Source organism: Eulemur rufifrons, chromosome 28 (assembly GCF_041146395.1).
Source record: "Eulemur rufifrons isolate Redbay chromosome 28, OSU_ERuf_1, whole genome shotgun sequence".
NCBI lineage: Eukaryota > Metazoa > Chordata > Mammalia > Primates > Lemuridae > Eulemur > Eulemur rufifrons.
This window is the reverse complement of record NC_091010.1, coordinates 64884136-64902158: the sequence shown is the minus strand read 5'-3', so window position 1 is coordinate 64902158 and position 18023 is coordinate 64884136. Positions and strand designations below refer to the sequence as shown.

Below are 18023 nucleotides of genomic sequence, written 5' to 3'. Positions count from 1 at the left end.
CCAGAAGAATAATAACACGGTTTATTAAATACTGTGGGTCCCTGAGATCATCAGACACACATAGTGATGCTGAGCCTTCCACGTCTACTTTGAGGGGAGAATGAGGGTCTAAGTGGTGAACGGTGGGGGGGGGGTTGCCTGCCGTCACGTGGGTGGTTGAAAGGTGTGGCTGGAGCCCAGCCTAGCCCACCCCAGGTGTGCTCTCGCTCCTGTACGCGGCCAGTCCTGTGGGGAGCAGGTGTACAGCATTACATTCTCTGGGCCACAGTTTCCCCAAAATGTGGATAATAATTGTACTTTCCTCTTAGATTATCGCAATGTTTAAAAAGGATAATCCATGTAAACCCCGGCCTGGGGTGTGGACACAAGGGAGCCCTCACTAAATGTTACCTGGTGTCAATCTTATTGTTACTAAGTAGCAAGAGCTCTGTTCTGAATATTTGTTGGAAATGCCTTATCCTTTCCGGAGTTTGTTCCTTTATTCCTTTACTCGTTAATTTAAAACTATGTTTTTGTGCACCCACCCTGCGCAATGGCCACCGTGCCATTCAGGGCTAAGCACCACTGACCCTGTCTTTTGGGTGAGCGAACCGTCTGGTTCACCCCCTGGCCTGTCTGCTCTCCCAGCCCTGGGGTCTGAGCAGGTTCCTCCAGGGCTTCCGGTAACAGCTTCACTTGCCTGGTGCAGGAGCAGAGTCACAGGCTTTGTAGCCAAACTGACCTGTGGTTGGATTTTGGCCTCGCCACCGGCCTCCTGTGACTTGGGGCATGTTTTTAAACCTGATGTGCCTCAGTTTCCCACATCCAGCTTCGGGGATCTCAGTGCTGACCTCAGAGAGTACCAGCGAGGAGGGACCCAGCCCGGTTCTCTGCATGTGGCAGACACGGGGCTGGCATTCATTTCCTTCTTCTTTCCCATCCCTGGGGTCACTTAGTCCCGGGGCTGCCTGGAAATGTTTTACGGTTAGGTGACCAGCATTGCTTTGTTCCCTCGTGCCACTTGGGCAGGCGGGTTTCATGGCAAACCACACATGCTCCCCTGGAGTGGGTTCTACCTTGTTGGAAAAGCAGAGTCAGGAGATACACAAGCTTGAGCAGGAAATCTAGTATCTCCACCGATTGGATTTACTACTGGAAATAATAAAATGAGCACTCTGAAATAGTTTTTCTCACCACTTGGTTTCAGAAAAAAATTATCAATTGTGTAATGAAGACCTTTAAAATCTTTTATGCTCATTGGAATCATTGGGTGATAACTGCAGCGTGAATAAATTTGAAGTCTCTTGTCCACCCTGCCCCTTTGCTGAGAAAATCTAATTATTTTGTGCATTTCAGAGAGACTGGGACATCTGGCTGTGTTTGGCCCATATCTTGGGCGTTGCGTAAGGGAGCTGGGGCGGGTTGCCCTAGTGGAGAGCGAGCTCCCACAGAGAACGCGAGAAAGACCCCGGTCGCCCTCCTGCCTCCCACAACGCAGACTCTGGTTCAGTGAATCTGCCGTTGTTAGGGTGTTTTCAGGCTTCCTGGAGCGGAGCTGGCTCCTCTGCAGATTCTCCGGGGCTGGTGGGCTTTGGGGCTGTCCTTGCAGTAGGATATCCAGTCCTGAGGGTGGGTGCTTTTCTGGTGCCTCTGGAGGTTTTGTTCTGAAGTTAGATGGGACATTTCCAGAGAACCTGGGCTGTGCATTTTTTTGTGTTTGGAGCCCCAGCAAATGCACACCCTGCACAAAGTAGGTGTTTAATAAACATGTACTAAAGTGTACAGGTCACTAATCAGGAGAAAACACCGTGCATCTTTTGGATTAATTATCCAGCTAATAAATCATGTATCGCATCACTATTCAATGTTTGCTGCAAAACCACTGGCTCTGAGCAGCCCTGGAAGACATAACAGATGGTGGTAATGGGTCTTTATTAGGGAGAAATCAACTTCAAACCACACACCCATGAGTGTTAGGGCTGAAAGGGGAGTTCCAAATCCATATTTTCCGTACGGAGAAACTGAGGCCCAGAGAGGTGAAGTGACTTTGCCCAGGGTTACCAGCCACGTCAGTGGTCAAGTCTGGCCTGAGGGCACGTTGGGGGAATCTCAGCTCAGGGGCCTCACCCAGTAGCTCCCTGCCTTGCTGGGACGGTGCCTCTTTGCTGCTCTGAAGTTTCAAAGTGCAAACTGTCATGGAAGCCACCACCTGGTGCCCGGCCCACAGTGTGTGCAGTCGTGCAGAGCCCAGGCTTGGCCCTTTGCTGTGCAAGAATGAAACAGGGCTGTCTTCTGTGCGTGGGGCCAGTTCTGTTCCTCTCCGTGGTCTCAGCTGCAAGGGTGAGCTCCCCTGCCCCTCCCCCCTCCCCTCGCTTTCTGTCCTCCTTTCTCCCTGCCCCCACACTTGGCACCAGGCCGGCCTCTGGACACCTCTGTTCCCTGGTCCCTTGTCTCTGTGCTGGTGCTGTACCTGTTGCCCATCTTGCTTCCTGGCTGGAGGAGACAAGGCTGAGTGATGAATCCAGGCAGTTTCAGACTCAGTGCCCCAGGCTGACAAGGCGCTCAAAGGAGATTTGAAGAAGGTAGCTGAGTTTCATCCCATCCTCCTCCTCCTGGCATTCTTCCCTCACCTTCTTGTCCTGCGTCTTTGTGTGGCACTGCAAATCTGCTCTTTAGGAAGGGATTCCTGAAGGGATCGAAGGCAGGAAGAACACCCGGAGCCTGGGAGAGCTGCTGGACCGTCCGAGGCCAGGCAGGGTGATGGGGCGGAGGTCAGCATGGGCTCCGCTGTGGCGGGGCGGGGGAAGACCGCGCATCGGGTCCCCTGGATCTCTTGCCCTACCCTTCCGTGATGAGCTGCGCATCACTGGGAGCGTGAACTAAAATCTTAAGCTCTTCCCCAGCTGACTGAATGGAGCCCCTCTTGGCCAAGGGAACTCCAGAAATACCCTAAAGCTGAGTTATGGCCGTGAGTAGGGAGGTCACATTCCTCATCATGCCCCCTCCCTTCTCGTAGACATCCTTTATGCTCATTAACAGCCTGAGGCTGTACAAGATAATCCCCCGCAGGCCCTCAGTTTACATAACAAATCACTGCCTCTGGGAATATGTCTGGTGGCTTGTCTCTGATTAACAGACTTCCTTATCTTAACTTACAACATTCTAAGCCTTTAGACAAACTTCATTTCTTTAACCAATTACAAATCAAATCAAAATTAAGACCACCTATAACCTGTAAGCTCACGCTTCAAGATGTCTCACCTTTTTGGGCCAAACCAATGTATGCCTTCCATGTATTGATTTATGACTTTCTGTGTAATTTCTGTCTCCCTGAAATGTATAAAACCAGTCACCGAGCCATAGCCAGTCCACTTGCTCAAGGCTTCTTGGGCGTGGCACTGGGCCATGGTCCTCAAATTTGGCTCAGAATAAACCTCTTTATATCATTTTACAAGTTTGGCTTCCTTTCCATTGGCAGGAGGTACAGAACCACATTGTGCCTCAGTTTCCTCTCTGTAAAAGGCAGGCTGGAGGAGCAGGTACCTGCAGGTTTGCACTGTTCGGTTGATGGTTTTGACCTGAGCTCTGACGGTGCCCATCACTGAGGTGTTCGAATTTTTCATACTGTGAATGACTCCGCAGTAGAAATCCCCAGGGATCCCCCGTGAGTCTCCTTCTCCTGTCTCTCACCTCCCATCTACAAGGAAGCAGCTGGTTTACCCCACACCTTGGGGATGTGCACATTTCTGGAAAATTGGCCCTCCCTGTTAAGCAGTGAAGTAAGTTCTGGACTGGCATGGCCTTCAGAAGGGGCTACGCTTTTCCAGAGTTGACCCAGAGCTGTACCAAGCTCTCCGGAGCTACCGGCTCTGCTTGCTAAGGTGCCTGAATGATGGGGGTGGGCTCTCTGCCTTTCATATCTTGTTTCTACTGTAAAACTTGGGTGTTACTTCCTGCACCTGTGAGCCTGCCTTGAGCTGCCACCTGCTCTTCCCATTCATTGCCTCACATTAGTCGCAGACAGGAACGTTGGACACCTGTGCCTGGAATTCTATGTACAAGGAAAGCACGTGGCCTCGGAGTAAGACCCGAGGGCCTCTCCAGCAGTAATGTAGGGCACATTTCACTCACTGAGGCTTGCTGTGTGTCCGATGCTGCAGTAAGTACTTGCGCATATTATCTCCTTCCTCTTCACATGCATGCTTGACAACTGAGATAGTTTGAGTCCCATTTTGCAGATGAGGAAACCAAGTCACACAATGGTTAAGTTTGTTGCCTGAGATCACAAAGCTGGTACAGTGTTGAGTCAGATTGAATGCAGATCTGCCTGGCTCCAAAGCCACATGTAATGTCGTATTTTGACTGCTTGGAACCGTTTTTGCTGCTATATCCCATCTTTCTACCAAGCAGTGGGCTTGGGATGCAAGAGGAACTAGCTGCATATTGCAGAGATTTAATCTCAGGAAAATGCCTGTTTCTTTTGGATATGGTTTATGGAATGAAATAGTAACTTAAGAATGTACCTTCTGTGCTATATATAAAGCATGCAAGGTAGTTGTTATTAATCAAAATAATGTTGATGACGAACTTAAGAGACAGTCAAATGTGCTTTAAAAATAACTTAAAAGACCTGCCTGAGTTTTGTATGCATTCATAGCAGGCCAGCCAGGAAGACCCTGCAGATCATGGTTTAAGAATACCTGTTTTAGACAAAGCACGGATGAAATGTCCCAGGCATCAGGAAAGATGAAATCTGGCAAGGAAACCACAAGGATCAGATTACAGGAAGGCCTTGCTCAGGGAGAGGAAGGAAGGAAGAAATTGTAGGAACTCCAAAAAGAGGCAGGGAGGAAGGCCTCTTCACCAAGAGGTGGGGGGAGTGGGGCGGGGTGACTAAAACAAGACAGCCATGCTTATCATAACACACATTGTGCCAGAAAATAACCTGGCATGTGACATTTGGGGCAGTTGTGTCTTGATTTGGGAACAGCTGCCATCTGGGTTTCCAGCATTGTGTTGACATATCTGTTGCTGGTGTTAGCCAAGGGATTCTTTAAGGAGAAGACTTTGATTCGATTGATTCAGCTGGATCTTTGGATGGATTGCTTTGGCCTGAATAGCTCGTGGTTCTCTTAACTCATAGGAACACACTTTGGGGAACTCCTAAACCTCTGGTTACACCGGTTTAACTGAGTAACTGTTCAGACCCTGTAGAACAGTGTAAAATATCAATTAGCCTTTGTCACATAATGAACCACACCCAAGCTCAGTGACTTAAAACAGCGACCCTTTATTATTTCTCCTGTGTCTGTGGAACTGGCTGGGGGTCAGCTGGGTATTGGCCGCTCCGGGTGGGCTCAGCCAGGTGTCTCTGCGCCCCCTGTTTGCCATCCACCTCCTGGCCCAGCCCCGTCCTTCCCATGGCCATGTCGAGGGTGCGTGAGAGCAGGAGGACACCCATGGCATTGGGACTGGCACGTGCTCACTGCGGCCTCTGTACGTTGGCCAAAGCTAGTCACCCAACTCAAACCGAAGGGTGGAGAAATATTCCATTTATTTCACTGAAGGATCTACACGGTCATTCATGTGACAAAAAGCATGACTAGAGGGAGGAATACTAAATTGGAACCAATAATGCAATCTATCATGACTAGTAGGAAACTACTCGTTAACAAATACCTACCGTGGGCCAGGACTATATATATGAATGCCAGCTAACATTTATGGAGCGCGACTGTGGGCCAGACACTCCTTTAAGCACGTCACATGAATTAGTTCAGTTGATGCACAGCAGTGCTGTGATATAGGTCCTATGCTTATTCCTAAGTTACAGCCAAGGAAACGGAGAAGGGAGGTTTAATGTCTTGTTCAAGGTCAAACCTGGGCAACCTGGCTTCAGCGTTCAGGCCCTTAACTCCAATGCTGTATGTCATCTGTTGCCGACAGGGACTTCTTTTGAGAATACAGAGGCCCAGATAACTTAAGTGACTTGTGGTCACTAGCTGGACATAAATTTGGAACCTGGACCTGTGTGACTGCTGTCTTTTCCACTATGCAATGGGCCGGTGAGTGGTAATCGGGGGGGTGTAGCTTTATTCTAGTTATAGACTTTGATGTGATCAAAAGTGTCAAACTCCAGGTAGAAAATTGAAACTAATAATTTGTTGTTTGTACAGAACTCTCCAGTCTTGTTAGCTTTCGTCTCAGTCTCAGCAATAATCTTACGATGTCTTTGAGCTAAATTTGAAAAATGTTCGTTCCTCCACTTGTTGATTAATAGTCCTTGAAAAAAATGTATTTCCATATACGTAGCTCAAAGAGAAATGTCAGCAGTTAGACATGCTAATCAGAAAAAGGCATTGTGTTTTAGTAAAGGTTAATTAAGACCCATCGAATTTTTTCCCTAAAAACATAAAAGTAAAATAATATAATTAGCTATTTTTTTTCTCTCTCTCCCCAGAGGGCAGATGTAAATGTTCTACCTAAATGAAGCTATTTATTTAAATCCATCCAGATTCTTTTGAAGTTTCATACATCTTTCTTCTGCTATATCAGCTTATAGCTATAATAATTTAATAAGTTTTTCCTAGGGTGAAATTGGATGCCCTTTATCGATCCTACACCAAGGGGGCATTCAATTACTTAATCTAAAGTGGTATTTCTGGGTCTCTCAATTACAATTTTGTTATAAATGGCTTGTTAATGATGCTTGGGGTGCATAGGTTAATAGGGGCCATGCGAGCAAGGGCTGGGTAATTGAACACTTTCTATTTTGGGACCAGCTATCTGATCTCTCACAGCGGTACCAGGTTCCCACAGTTATGCTCTGCGTTTAGGGCTCAGAATTGAGCCCGGGCTGGGGAGCAGTCTAACTGAAGTGTATACCTGAGTGCTTTGGTTTAACACATGAATGGAAGTGCCAAGGGTCCTGTCCAATCTCAGTCGACTGGCACCAAAATGTGGACATTCCAGACAAGTGAAATGCGAGGGGCATTCATTACTTATTTTCGAAGGAAGAACAACTTGAGTGTTAGGTTTCCGAATGACTGTTCTTGGGATAATTTGTGGCCTACGGAAAAGGCACATTAAGGAACATAAGAGCAGTCCATTTGCCTTTCAATACAGTCACATCAGTGTGATTTTTTCTTCACTGAGTTATGTTATTTCATCGGTATACATGTCATAAAGGTCCTTTTGAAAGAACATAAAAGAATACACAGTGTGGCTCCCTTTTTGCACCTGGGCAGATCTCAACCCTGACTGGCCTTCTAGACCCTACAGAGCCTCCTCTTCCATCAGGTTCCTACCCTGCACTGCCCCCCAGCCCCCCAATGCCACAGTCCCGGGGTCTGCGCTCCCAGCAGCCCCACAGCCTGTGACTCCCCCCCCCCCCAAGCCTCTCTCCACATGGCCTTCCCTCCCCTGGTCTCCAGCGACTGGCTGCCTTCTAGTTGTTCAGGTTTCCACCCCGAATGTCCCTTCTGAAATGAAGTCTGCCCTGTTCACCCAATTTCCCCTTCCTCTAAGGCACTAGTTCTCACCAGGGGTGATGGATTTTGCCCCTGGGGGACATTTACCATGTCTGGAGACATTTTTGGTTGTCACATCTCAGGGGAGAGGTGCTACTGGCATCTGGACGTGGAGCCTGGGGATGTGCTAAACGTCCTACAGTCCACGCGACAGCCCCTGACAGCTAAGGATGCGCCAACCCCAGCACCGCACTGCTGCGTGGGAAGCCCTGTTCTGATGGTTTTACTGTTTGCTCCCTTTTTCTTTTCTTCGTGGCCTTTATGAGTATCTGAGATTATCTTATCCTTCAGGACTTCTTTGTGGCCTCTTGCCCTGCATCCCCCAACCCTGGCGCAACAGAAGCTCCAGTGGGGAGAGGCCCCCCTCTCTGGGTCACCCCTGCCCCAGCCCGGCCGGTCAGGGGCGGGCTTGTCTGGAGCGTGATGCACTGGCCCTCGGGTACCCATAAGCTGTTCACCTGGTCACAAGGTGGTTCTTTTTGCCCAACTTTACCGAGGTGTGTTTTATATACCATAGTGGCTCCATGTTTGGTACAACCTGTAAATGTAAGACAGTTTTATATTTTTTCTTAAAGAAGCACCCCCAGGGGTGCTTTCCAGCACCAACAAATTCTCCCACTTTCCGGGCACCAACTGACTCTCCCACCATCCAATTCAAGTCTGACACTACCCGAGTTAGCATCAGACCCCATGGCTTTGAGGGCTCAGTCCCAAAAGACTCCTTCACATCAGATGCCAGTCACAAGGATTGGCTCCCAAGTTACCCCCACTCTGTCCAAGTTGGCTACAAAGGCAGGGGTTTCCCGCCACCCCCTCCTTAGGTTCGATTATGAACTAGAACGGCCCACGGAAGTCAGGAAAGTGCCGTACTTAAACGCCCTCCCCGCACTTCCGCGTGTCCACCAAGGTGGAAGCTCCCAGACCCTGTCCTCAGGGGACTGATTACATCAGTGGCCACGGGTGACTGACCTAACCTCCAGCCCCTCCCCCCCACCTAGAGTTGAGGAGGACACTGAAAGTTTCAAGATTCTAATCAAGGTTTGGTCTTTCTAGTGACCAGGTCCCCTCCTGAAGCTATCTGGGGGCCACCACCAGTCACCTCCTTAGCATAGACTCAGGTGTGGTTGAAAGGGGCTTGTGAATAACAAAAGATGCTCCTCTCACCCCATCACTCAGGAAATTCTAAGGATTTTAGAAGCTACGTGCCAGTAACTGAGCATGAAGACCAAATATACATGGATACATTTTTTTACAACACAGACCCATCTTACATTGGCTTCAGCCCCCCTTCCCCAACCGGGACATGCCCAGCACACAGTCAACCTTCAAAAAGTATTGTTGAACAAACGAAGGACTGAATGAATGGTGGGAGATGAGAAAACACTGTCTCTGAGTGTTTTCCTGAGGCTCTGCGGCATCTTGCTTGTCTCCCCAGTTCTTTCTGTTTAGGAAGTGAGAGTCAGAGAGGCTGGTCTGGTGGGAGGGGCAGCTGCTCGGTAGACAGGGGCTCTGGCCCACCCTGTGCGAAGCGCCAAATTCATCTCTTCTCTTTTGGGACTGTCAGCTCCTCGACTCTCCAGGCTTATTTATTTACTTTGCTTCCAGTAAGATAACTTTGCTCTTGTTTAGGAATGTTTTGCACATTCTGTTGTGTCCGGATTATGTACATTCTTGTCTTGGAGCTTCAGGGGCCATGTTTTGTTTTGCTTTTTTAAAAGAATCTAATTAGACCTTCTGCAGCAGAAAGACACAAGGGTGCGAACTCCCTCCCTGCTGAGCCGCTGGTTGGAGTCTCATTTTTAACCCTGGCTCGGCCCTGTCTGGCCCTGTCTTCCACATGCGAAAAAATGTTTTCTTGGCCTTAGTGATGGAGTTTCCAAGTAGGGGATCTTGCCCTTTTGTTTCTTTAGTTTGAAAGAATTGTTTATACCAAGGGATGGGGCAGGGGTGGTTGAGCAAGCTTGAAGGGGAGGTTTGAGCCTTGAGTGTCCCTGCAGCTGCCCTCGGGGAGGTGGGGGGCAGGGCCTGGGATGTGTGGCCTGGATTCCCAGAGCCCTCCCCTCCCACGCCCCCTTCTCTGCTCCTGTCCCAGATCCCCTAGGGCCTCTGCTGGACTCATAGCGTGCGCTGACCAGCCTTTCCCAATATGGTTCCTTGAGACCTTAGTGCGATTCCTTGGCCAATTATATTTTGCCAACTTTGTGTATTATATTCCTGTCTCGTGGATTGACAGGGCTTTATTAGCATTTTATAATCCCTGAAAAGCCCCTCTGTAAAGAATTCTGTGTGTTTTGTCCATCCCACCTTTTCTTCAAATAATTTAAGCATGGAGCACTTACAACAAGAAGCCAAACATTTTGTGGGTGGAAAACATTTTCGGAAACACTGCTTGGCTATTTCTTGGCCACCATATTTTGAGAAAACATAGGCTTTTCAGTCCAAGGAAAGTGAACATTTCTTCTGGTGAGTTCTGATTGTTCAACCCTTCGGCCAATATATGGAGGCCCTAATGTAGGGTTAGTTAATACCACCTTTCTGAGGATGGTAAAGATTGTTTGAGGGGTGTGTATGAAGAGTTGCAGGTGAGTCTACTGCACTTGGGTAATTCTAAATCACTGAGGAATAATAATGTGGTATAGGCTCTCCTATGTTTGATCCCGTTTCAAATATTCTTGATGTTCACTGACCAATTAAAAATCATAATAGTCATAGTCATCGATGATGCTATTATTATCAATGTTATCTACCTTTTACGGGATGCTAAATAAGTGTCAGGCATTATGCAAGCTCTTTACATGTATTAACGAATTCAGTACTTCTTACAGACTTAGTAGGGAGGTACTCTTATTATCCTAATTTTACTGGTTAGGAAACCAAGGCTCAGAGAGGTCATGTGGCTTGCTCAAGGTCACACAGCCAGTTAGTGGTGGTCTACCACTGCCAGAAACTAAGTAGTTTTCCTCTTTTGCTCATCCGAAGCTCTTTTTATGACATCTACGAAGCAGTGTCATTTGGACAATACATTTTATAACCACAGGATTCTATTAATGGATTTTTAAGAATCGTATCTTCTCCAGAATGATGAAAGTGAAAAATTATTTTGGGGTCTGAAGTGCTGTGTTACTCAGAGGAATACCATACCTTGGATTTAATTGCTTAATAATGTATAGTCAAATGGTTTTTTATATGATACACTCTATGATGCAGAGAATCATTCATTATTTCTAAATTTTCATTAGCTTTTGCTTCCTAATCCAATACTAAAGGTTAGCTCTAGGTAAGAGACTACTGATGCTACTGGGAAGAAAACACATTTTCTCTGCCTGCTGCCACCCTAGCCTTCCTCCTTAGTATTCTTTAGATTTTTCATTGACTGAAAAGCACTGATATTTCAATTCATCCCTCAAATTCATAGTCATTTGACTGTGTGTGAATCTGAGAATGATTGCGAAATCCTGGGATTTGGGGATCTGATAACTTAGATGTATCAAGGCAGGGGTGTTAGAGGATGTGTGGCTTGTCATGGAGCTGGTGGTGCTCGTGTTTTGGGGGCCACATTTGGTGGCGTAGATTGAGCCCCAAAGCCAAGCATAAGAACCTGAAGCCTCTCCTTTTATCCTGTATGATTTCCTATGACTTGCTTGTGACCAAGCAGGCTTTGCTGAAACTTACAAGTGCAAAAGAGAAAGTGACCACCTATTTCTCCTTGGAAGATGATCCCTGGGTTATTGCTAGTACCACATAACCATTACCACCATGTAATAAACCTTACTTTCTTTTTGTTTAGGAAATCTAAGATTTTTAAGAGTTTGCTCCCCATGAAGAAGAAACATTCCAAAGGAACTCAGGATGTAAAAGTAGAGACCTTTACAGGCGTCTCCATGGATGGCATGCCAATCCATCTGTCAAAGAGAAGACCATGATATCTTCTAATCTCATGTGTGTTTCCATGTTCTCCGGCGATAATTCTTCTACTTTTCTTTGTGCCATGGGAAAAACCTGAAGGGCAGGCAGAATTGCTTCTGAACTTGTGAGCTGCTCTGTGGCTGCAGTGGCTCTTCTAGAACATGACAATTGGAGATCACTTCCTTTTGTTGTCTTTCAGAGCTGAAGCAAAGACTGTCCTTCCTCATTCTCTAGTGCTTTGGTGTCTGCTCATTGTTACATTTGTTTCTGTTGCTTGTGCCTTTCAGCCACCTTATGTAATCTCAAGACATCCTTAAAGTTTTCCAGCGCAGCTTGTAGGCATCTGAACTCCTGGGGGGGGTTCACCCACAGCTCAGTAAGCCAGCAGTCCCGGGCACTACCATGAGACACTGCATTAATTGCTGCATACAGTTGTTACCCGAGGACGCACACAAACAGCAGGTGGGCTGCCGAGGAGGCCCCCATCACGGTCACCAGGCGTGCCCTACGTGCAGAGGAGAAAACAAAATTCTGTTTCATGTGGACAATAAGCAGATGAACTTGCTCGCTGTTCTCGAAGTGAGGACTGAAGGGAATGAGAGCTGGGGTGGGTTTTTGCGGTTTAAGAAGGGGAAGCGATGTAGTCTCCTTTTTGGACTAATAATAATGACCTTGGTGACGGCTTCTTACATCCTTTCTGGGGCCCACCAAGAGCTTCTGATCTCATCACCTTTCCATTATGGAGGCTTGCCCAGCAACCCCAGCTTGATGGACAGCGAAAACCCAAGCGACATGAAAGAGCATCATCACCAACCCTCTGTAAATAACCTTTCATACGTGAAGGACTATCCAAGCATTAAATTAATTATCAACAGCATCACAGCCAGGATCGAGTTCACAACCAGACGGCTCCCAGACTTAGAAGACCTCAAGAAGCAGGAGTTGCATGTGAGTAGACTTGTGCTAATCTTGATTGATTGTCTGATTTTTAAAATGGCATCCTTTTCTATCACCATCATTGGGAACACAGATTTTTAGAAATGCTTCCTTTTCTATCACCACCATCTTTGGGAACACAGAATAAAAACGACTGAAAACTTCTCAGATATATCAAGAAGAATTTGACAGCCTCATGCATCGGAATGTAGTGAGACAGCACTGTCTGCTTATGCTATGGAACACCAAGGAGGAAGTCTGCTGTCCTGGATGGCGCGGCTAAAAATGTTTAAGGGCTACCCCCTCTCATCATTGCATTCCAGAACTTCTTGCTTGAAATGTGGTCATGGTGGTTAAAGTTGCTTTTGTAGATCATTATTATTTCAGATTTAAAAGTTGGGTTCAATTTGATTTCCTGTTTCTATTCTGTCCTAATCAGCATTTTTGTCTCTAGTGGCAATTTAAATATACAGCTAGTAAGACGATTCCAACTGTTTCATTTAATTAGATTGCCATGTCTGTATAAATATAGGACAGGTAAATTATGGTAGAATGGATTTTGATTACACTTTTATCTTCATCCCCTCCCCCCATTTTTTTTTTTTTTTAATTTTGGGAAAAGGAAAGCACAGTCATTGGCTGTCTACCAAGTTTTGCTTTATTTTATTTTTAAATCGTCAAATAATAGTTCACATTTGAACACTGCAGTCAGTATTAGGGCATGTTCACACTGTGGTTGGAATGTGTCTTTGCTAATTTTTTTGCATGTCTCCTTTTCATCGCAGATGTTTTCAGTCATCCCCAATAAGTTCCTCCCAAACAGTAAGAGCCCCTGCTGGTACGAGGAGTTCTCGGGGCGGAACACCACCGACCCCTACCTGACCAACTCCTACGTGCTCTACTCCAAGCGCTTCCGCTCCACCTTCGACGCGCTGCGCAAGGGCTTCTGGGGCCACCTGGCGCACGCGCACGGCAAGCACTTCCGCCTGCGCTGCCTGCCGCGCTTCTACATCATCGGGCAGCCCAAGTGCGGGACCACCGACCTCTACGACCGCCTGCGGCTGCACCCCGAGGTCAAGTTCTCCGCCATCAAGGAGCCGCACTGGTGGACCCGGAAGCGGTTTGGTGAGTGCTGGTCCGAGTGCTCCCGGCTCGATGCATTCGTTTCCTCACTTGTTCTCTGATTCATTTGTTCCCTCGGCACACGCAGGGCTGGGGGTCCCAGGGAAGCAGGGCTGGGGAGGTGAGAGGACACTGATGCGGAAAGATCCGACAGGGGCTGGCATCTGGTTTCCAACCATCCAGTGAGCACAGATTGAGTGCCAGCTGTGTGCAGGGGGGGTGGATGGGTGCACAACTGGCAGCTCTTCTTGTCCTGAGAGGCTGGGCACGTGACCCCAGGCATGAGCAGGCAGGTGGCAGAGCTGGAAAAGTGTGGCCTGGGGTCCTGGCTCCCAGCTCTGTGCTGTTCAGGCTGCAGCCCCCACACGTGGAGGAGACCAGCTGCTTCCGGCTTCAGCCTCTCTGACCTGCCCCGTCTGCCCCATGGGTTCCATATGAAAACTACAGGGAGACAAGTCTGGAGACCTGCTCTCAGCAGCCCCTGCCCCATGGCTGACCTTGAGAAACTGCCTGTCCCTCCCTGCTCCGGCCCAGCCCCAGGCACCCTGCAGCCCTCGGGTCACTGTTTCCTCTCTCTGACCTTTTTCCTTCTGCCAGGAGACGTTTGGTCACTGGAGCTAAGGGGTGATACATGCCTGTGTCAGCCATACTCCGAGCAGCCACCAGGGCATTTTCCACGTAAAGGGCCCAAGTTGCCTAGGAGAGAAGCTTTCCTTAAACCAACTCTTAATGTGCTTCTTGACAAATGTTTGATTTCATCCTGTTGATGTTCATCCTGGAGTGCAGGAAAGTGTAAATGTTTCTTTTGTGGTTTAGCAGCGGCCACTGTAGGAGCCAAGGTTTCATGTCCGTGTGCATTTGCCGGATGTGTCTGAGCACACTCCCCTACAGAGGGTGGGTGTTCTCCCCCGACGGCTCATGGTGATTTCCCCTTAATGGAAACCAGCTTCCCCTTGGCAGGGAGGAGGGAAGAACAGAGGTGTGCCTCTGGAAACCGGTCGTTAGCGTCACCTTGAACCTCTTGTTATTTTGCCGTGGATGTTCTCTTTTCAATTTCTGTGGACTTTAGTAGCTGTGGTGTTGGGCACTGTCTTTACAATGTTTGCAAGTGAAATTTTTTCATTTTTGAGGCATTAGGCGAATTTAGGGTGTGTGTGGCTGATGCCAGAATCCATGTCTGTCCAGGGGATGATCAATTCTCCTTATTGTTTGGACAGATGGACAGTCTGCTTGATCGAATAGTCAGGGGAGGAAACATAAGAAGGCTGCTGGTTGGGCCCTGATGCTGCCTATGCCCATGTGGCCTGCCCTTTTCCCCCTCTTCCTGTTTGACACAATGCATGCATCCTGGATGTCCTTACTGTCCAGCCATTTTAGAGTCCCACCTGGAGCACATGTTGACCAGCCCCAAACTCTCTGGCCTTCCAAGCAGACAGTAGCTCTTGAATATGTGTGCTGTCCTTTAAGCTGCCACTACCAAGCTTAGTGGTGGTGTCTTTCAGCGCATATAGGTTGCGTGGATTGAAAGAGACCAGCTAGTCCTCAGAGGCCCCCATCCCCACTTGCCCTTCCTGCAGCTTACCTGGGCTGAGCCTTTTGCTGCTGCAGCTGGGCCCCTTGGGTCTTTCCGTCTCTCTCTGGTGACTCTCCAGGAGGCCACCACCCCAAGAGTGGCAAGTTTGTCCTCAGTGATTCCTGCTGCTTGATTCTCATAGGAATTGTTCGCCTGAGAGATGGGCTGCGAGACCGCTACCCTGTGGAGGATTATCTGGACCTCTTCGACCTGGCTGCACACCAGATCCATCAAGGACTGCAGGCCAGCTCTGCGAAGGAGGAGGGCAAGATGAATAAAATCATTATCGGTAAGGCTTCTGCGTGGCTCTCTGGAGGGCTGGCACCCTCCCTGGGGTCCCAACTCATGCTCTGGGCCAGGCCCAGCTTTGCTTCACCTGCAGAACATTCGCATGGTAGCTGCAGACTTCTGATAAGCCTCCACTTCCCCACCTGGCCATCACTCTTATCCCTACGTAAGACGTTCGCCTCACTTGTACCATTATTATAAAGCAGAAATTGTTTAGTTGACTTTCTAATTAATTCCCTGGAGACTCAAGGACAGACAGCTGATGGCTTTTTAAAAGTTGCCATTTTTAAATTTAAATTAAGCAGGCATATTTGACTTCTTTTCCTGATCTATGGATCTGAGTAGGTCTGGATGGGGAATCATAAATGCGGTTAACTGATTAGTCATTGATTTACTACTTGGGGCTTTTGTAATCCTCGGCCGCTGGGACTACACAGTGGCAGCTTCTCCTGAAATAGACACAGCCCTAACACATTGTCTAGGACTAATTGCTGCTTTAAAGCATAGCCCTTGTCAACCTGATGCCTTTGGGCATTCAAAATGAGGTTGTTTGATTATAATCATTTGTTTTAAATATTTACAAGCATGTTTTATAAACATTCACCCTTTTTAAAAACTTCTTTTATTGGGTATATTTAAGGTGTACAGCATGATGTTTTGATACAGATACACAAAGTGAAATGATTGCTGTAGTCAAGCAAATTAGCATATCCATGTCCTCCCACTTACCTTTTTTTTTGGCAGTACCTGAAATCTACTCTTCTGGCACATTTCCAGTGTAAGATACATTAGTAACTATAGTTCTCATGCTGTGTATTACATCTTTAGACTTACTCCTCTGACATAACTCTTTTTATTGGATTCAGCTGAAGAGACATTTATCCACTTATGCCCTTTGTAAGAGAGAAATTTAATCACATATTTTGCTTAAATTGTTTACCTGAGGCAGTGATCTGTTTTTTAATTTTCCTAGATCTGTTATGTTTTGATTCTCCAAATTAAATGAATCTGTTAGCTACCAAGAGGAATTGTTAATCAGCCCTTTGAAAGATGACTTTTAACTTATAACTCTCACGTCCAAGGAGACAGGCTTATGTGCCTATGCCCTGATTTATTTATTCTCTTTTTTCTATATCAAGTCACTGAGAGTCACCTCCAGTATGAGTTGGCTATTAGCTAATCCTTTGCAAACTTGGGGTCCAAACTCCCCGGAATCACAAGTCTAATGTCTATTTCACTGTGACTCCCATGCTGTATGCCTCTGGGAAACTCTCATCCACTTATGAGAGAGCTGAAAATATGTATCCTTGGGCCAGGAAATGGAGACTAAGATAGTGAATAAAAAGGAAAGCCTTAGTTTAATTTTCTAATTTTACTTACTTCTAGATTTAAAAAAGAACAAAAAATAAAATTACCATGCTGCTATTTACTTAAAGCAGAGTTTGGTGAATTTTATGATAGCCTCTTGGTGTGACAGGCAGGGTGGAGAGGCAGACGAGGAGCCGTCATCTAGCCCTGCCTGTGCCACCGGCCAGCTCTGTGCGTGCAACAAGTCATTCTTCCTGTTTCTGGACTCAGTCTGTACGTCTGTAAAATGGGATTGTTGAATTGAACCAGGTTGGTTCCAGGCTACTCCCAGCACTGAGATGTGATTCTACCCTACCTCAGCTCCTCTGGGTAGATCCTGGGCAGAGGCATGAGGGTCTTTCATCATCTTGGGCCCCGAGGTCAGAGAAGGCCTTTCCTCGGCAGTCTGTGCTAAAGCTAGATTTACACCAGAGGTTCAGGACTCATGTGGCCTGAACTTGAGGGCTGACCTTGGGGCTGGGGCTTTCGACATGTTGAAAGGCACCTGCCTCTGCTCCCAGGGCCCCCCTCGTGGTGCTGATTGCTTCTGGAGTTGTCTGTCTCCCCTCAGGTTGTAAAATCTGAGAGGGGAGGGGCCGTGCTGTTTCCCTCATATGTCCCAGTGCCTGGCACAATGCGGAGCACACATTAGACACCAAATGAATGCTTTCTGGATGCATGGATGGATGGTGCATGGATGGAAGGAAGATAGGTAGATGGACAAATGATTGTGTGGTTCTAGAACCAGTTCATTTTTGAGATTTGACAGAATTTATGCCAGTTTAGGTAGATAGTTCATTTGTCCTCTATATTCCTTTATTCATCGTGAGTAGAATTTTCTGAGGACTTCTGATTGATTTGTCTTTTGTGTGTCCCGGGGTATTATCTCTTAAAAAAAAAAAAAAAAAAAAATTCCAGAACAGAGGTGTTTGCTGGACGTGATTCCACATCCAGCAGGACAAACAGGGCCCTGCTCGCGTCCGCTTTGTGGGATGTGCTGGTCCTGACCAAAGAGACTCAGTCTTTGGGCTCAGACTTTCCCCGAATAAATGACTTTGCGATGTGTCCTGTAGTCCTAGACAAAATGCCAGCAAATTGAGGGTAGGACTGATTGATTTATCTTTCTAAATCTCTGAAGACTGTCCTAAAAAAAATAAAGCAGGGAATTGGTTCAATTACTTGAGAGTCTGTGTTGAAATGTCTGTGTCTTGGCCTCACCTCTGTCCTGGAACGTGTGTTGACCATTTTCATCCTTCAGTCGTGAGGGCCATGGTTAAATTAGGGGCGAGGACCCAGTTCCTGTTCACCCAGGCAGCACTGAGTGAGCACCAGCTGTGTGCAGA

At 47.4% G+C, this 18023-nt stretch overlaps 1 protein-coding gene across 1 annotated transcript in view; it reads left to right on the top strand.

Moving 5' to 3' along the window:
* The window catches only part of CHST15 (carbohydrate sulfotransferase 15), a 72372-nt gene that overhangs the window by 30967 nt on the left and 23382 nt on the right, over positions 1–18023 (top strand). Inside the window, exons 2-4 of the mRNA XM_069459914.1 lie at positions 11296–12362; positions 13136–13475; positions 15188–15334. Coding sequence (XP_069316015.1) covers positions 11817–12362; positions 13136–13475; positions 15188–15334 — 1033 coding nt within the window. The 5' untranslated portion in view covers positions 11296–11816. The remainder of the gene's footprint in view (positions 1–11295; positions 12363–13135; positions 13476–15187; positions 15335–18023) is intronic.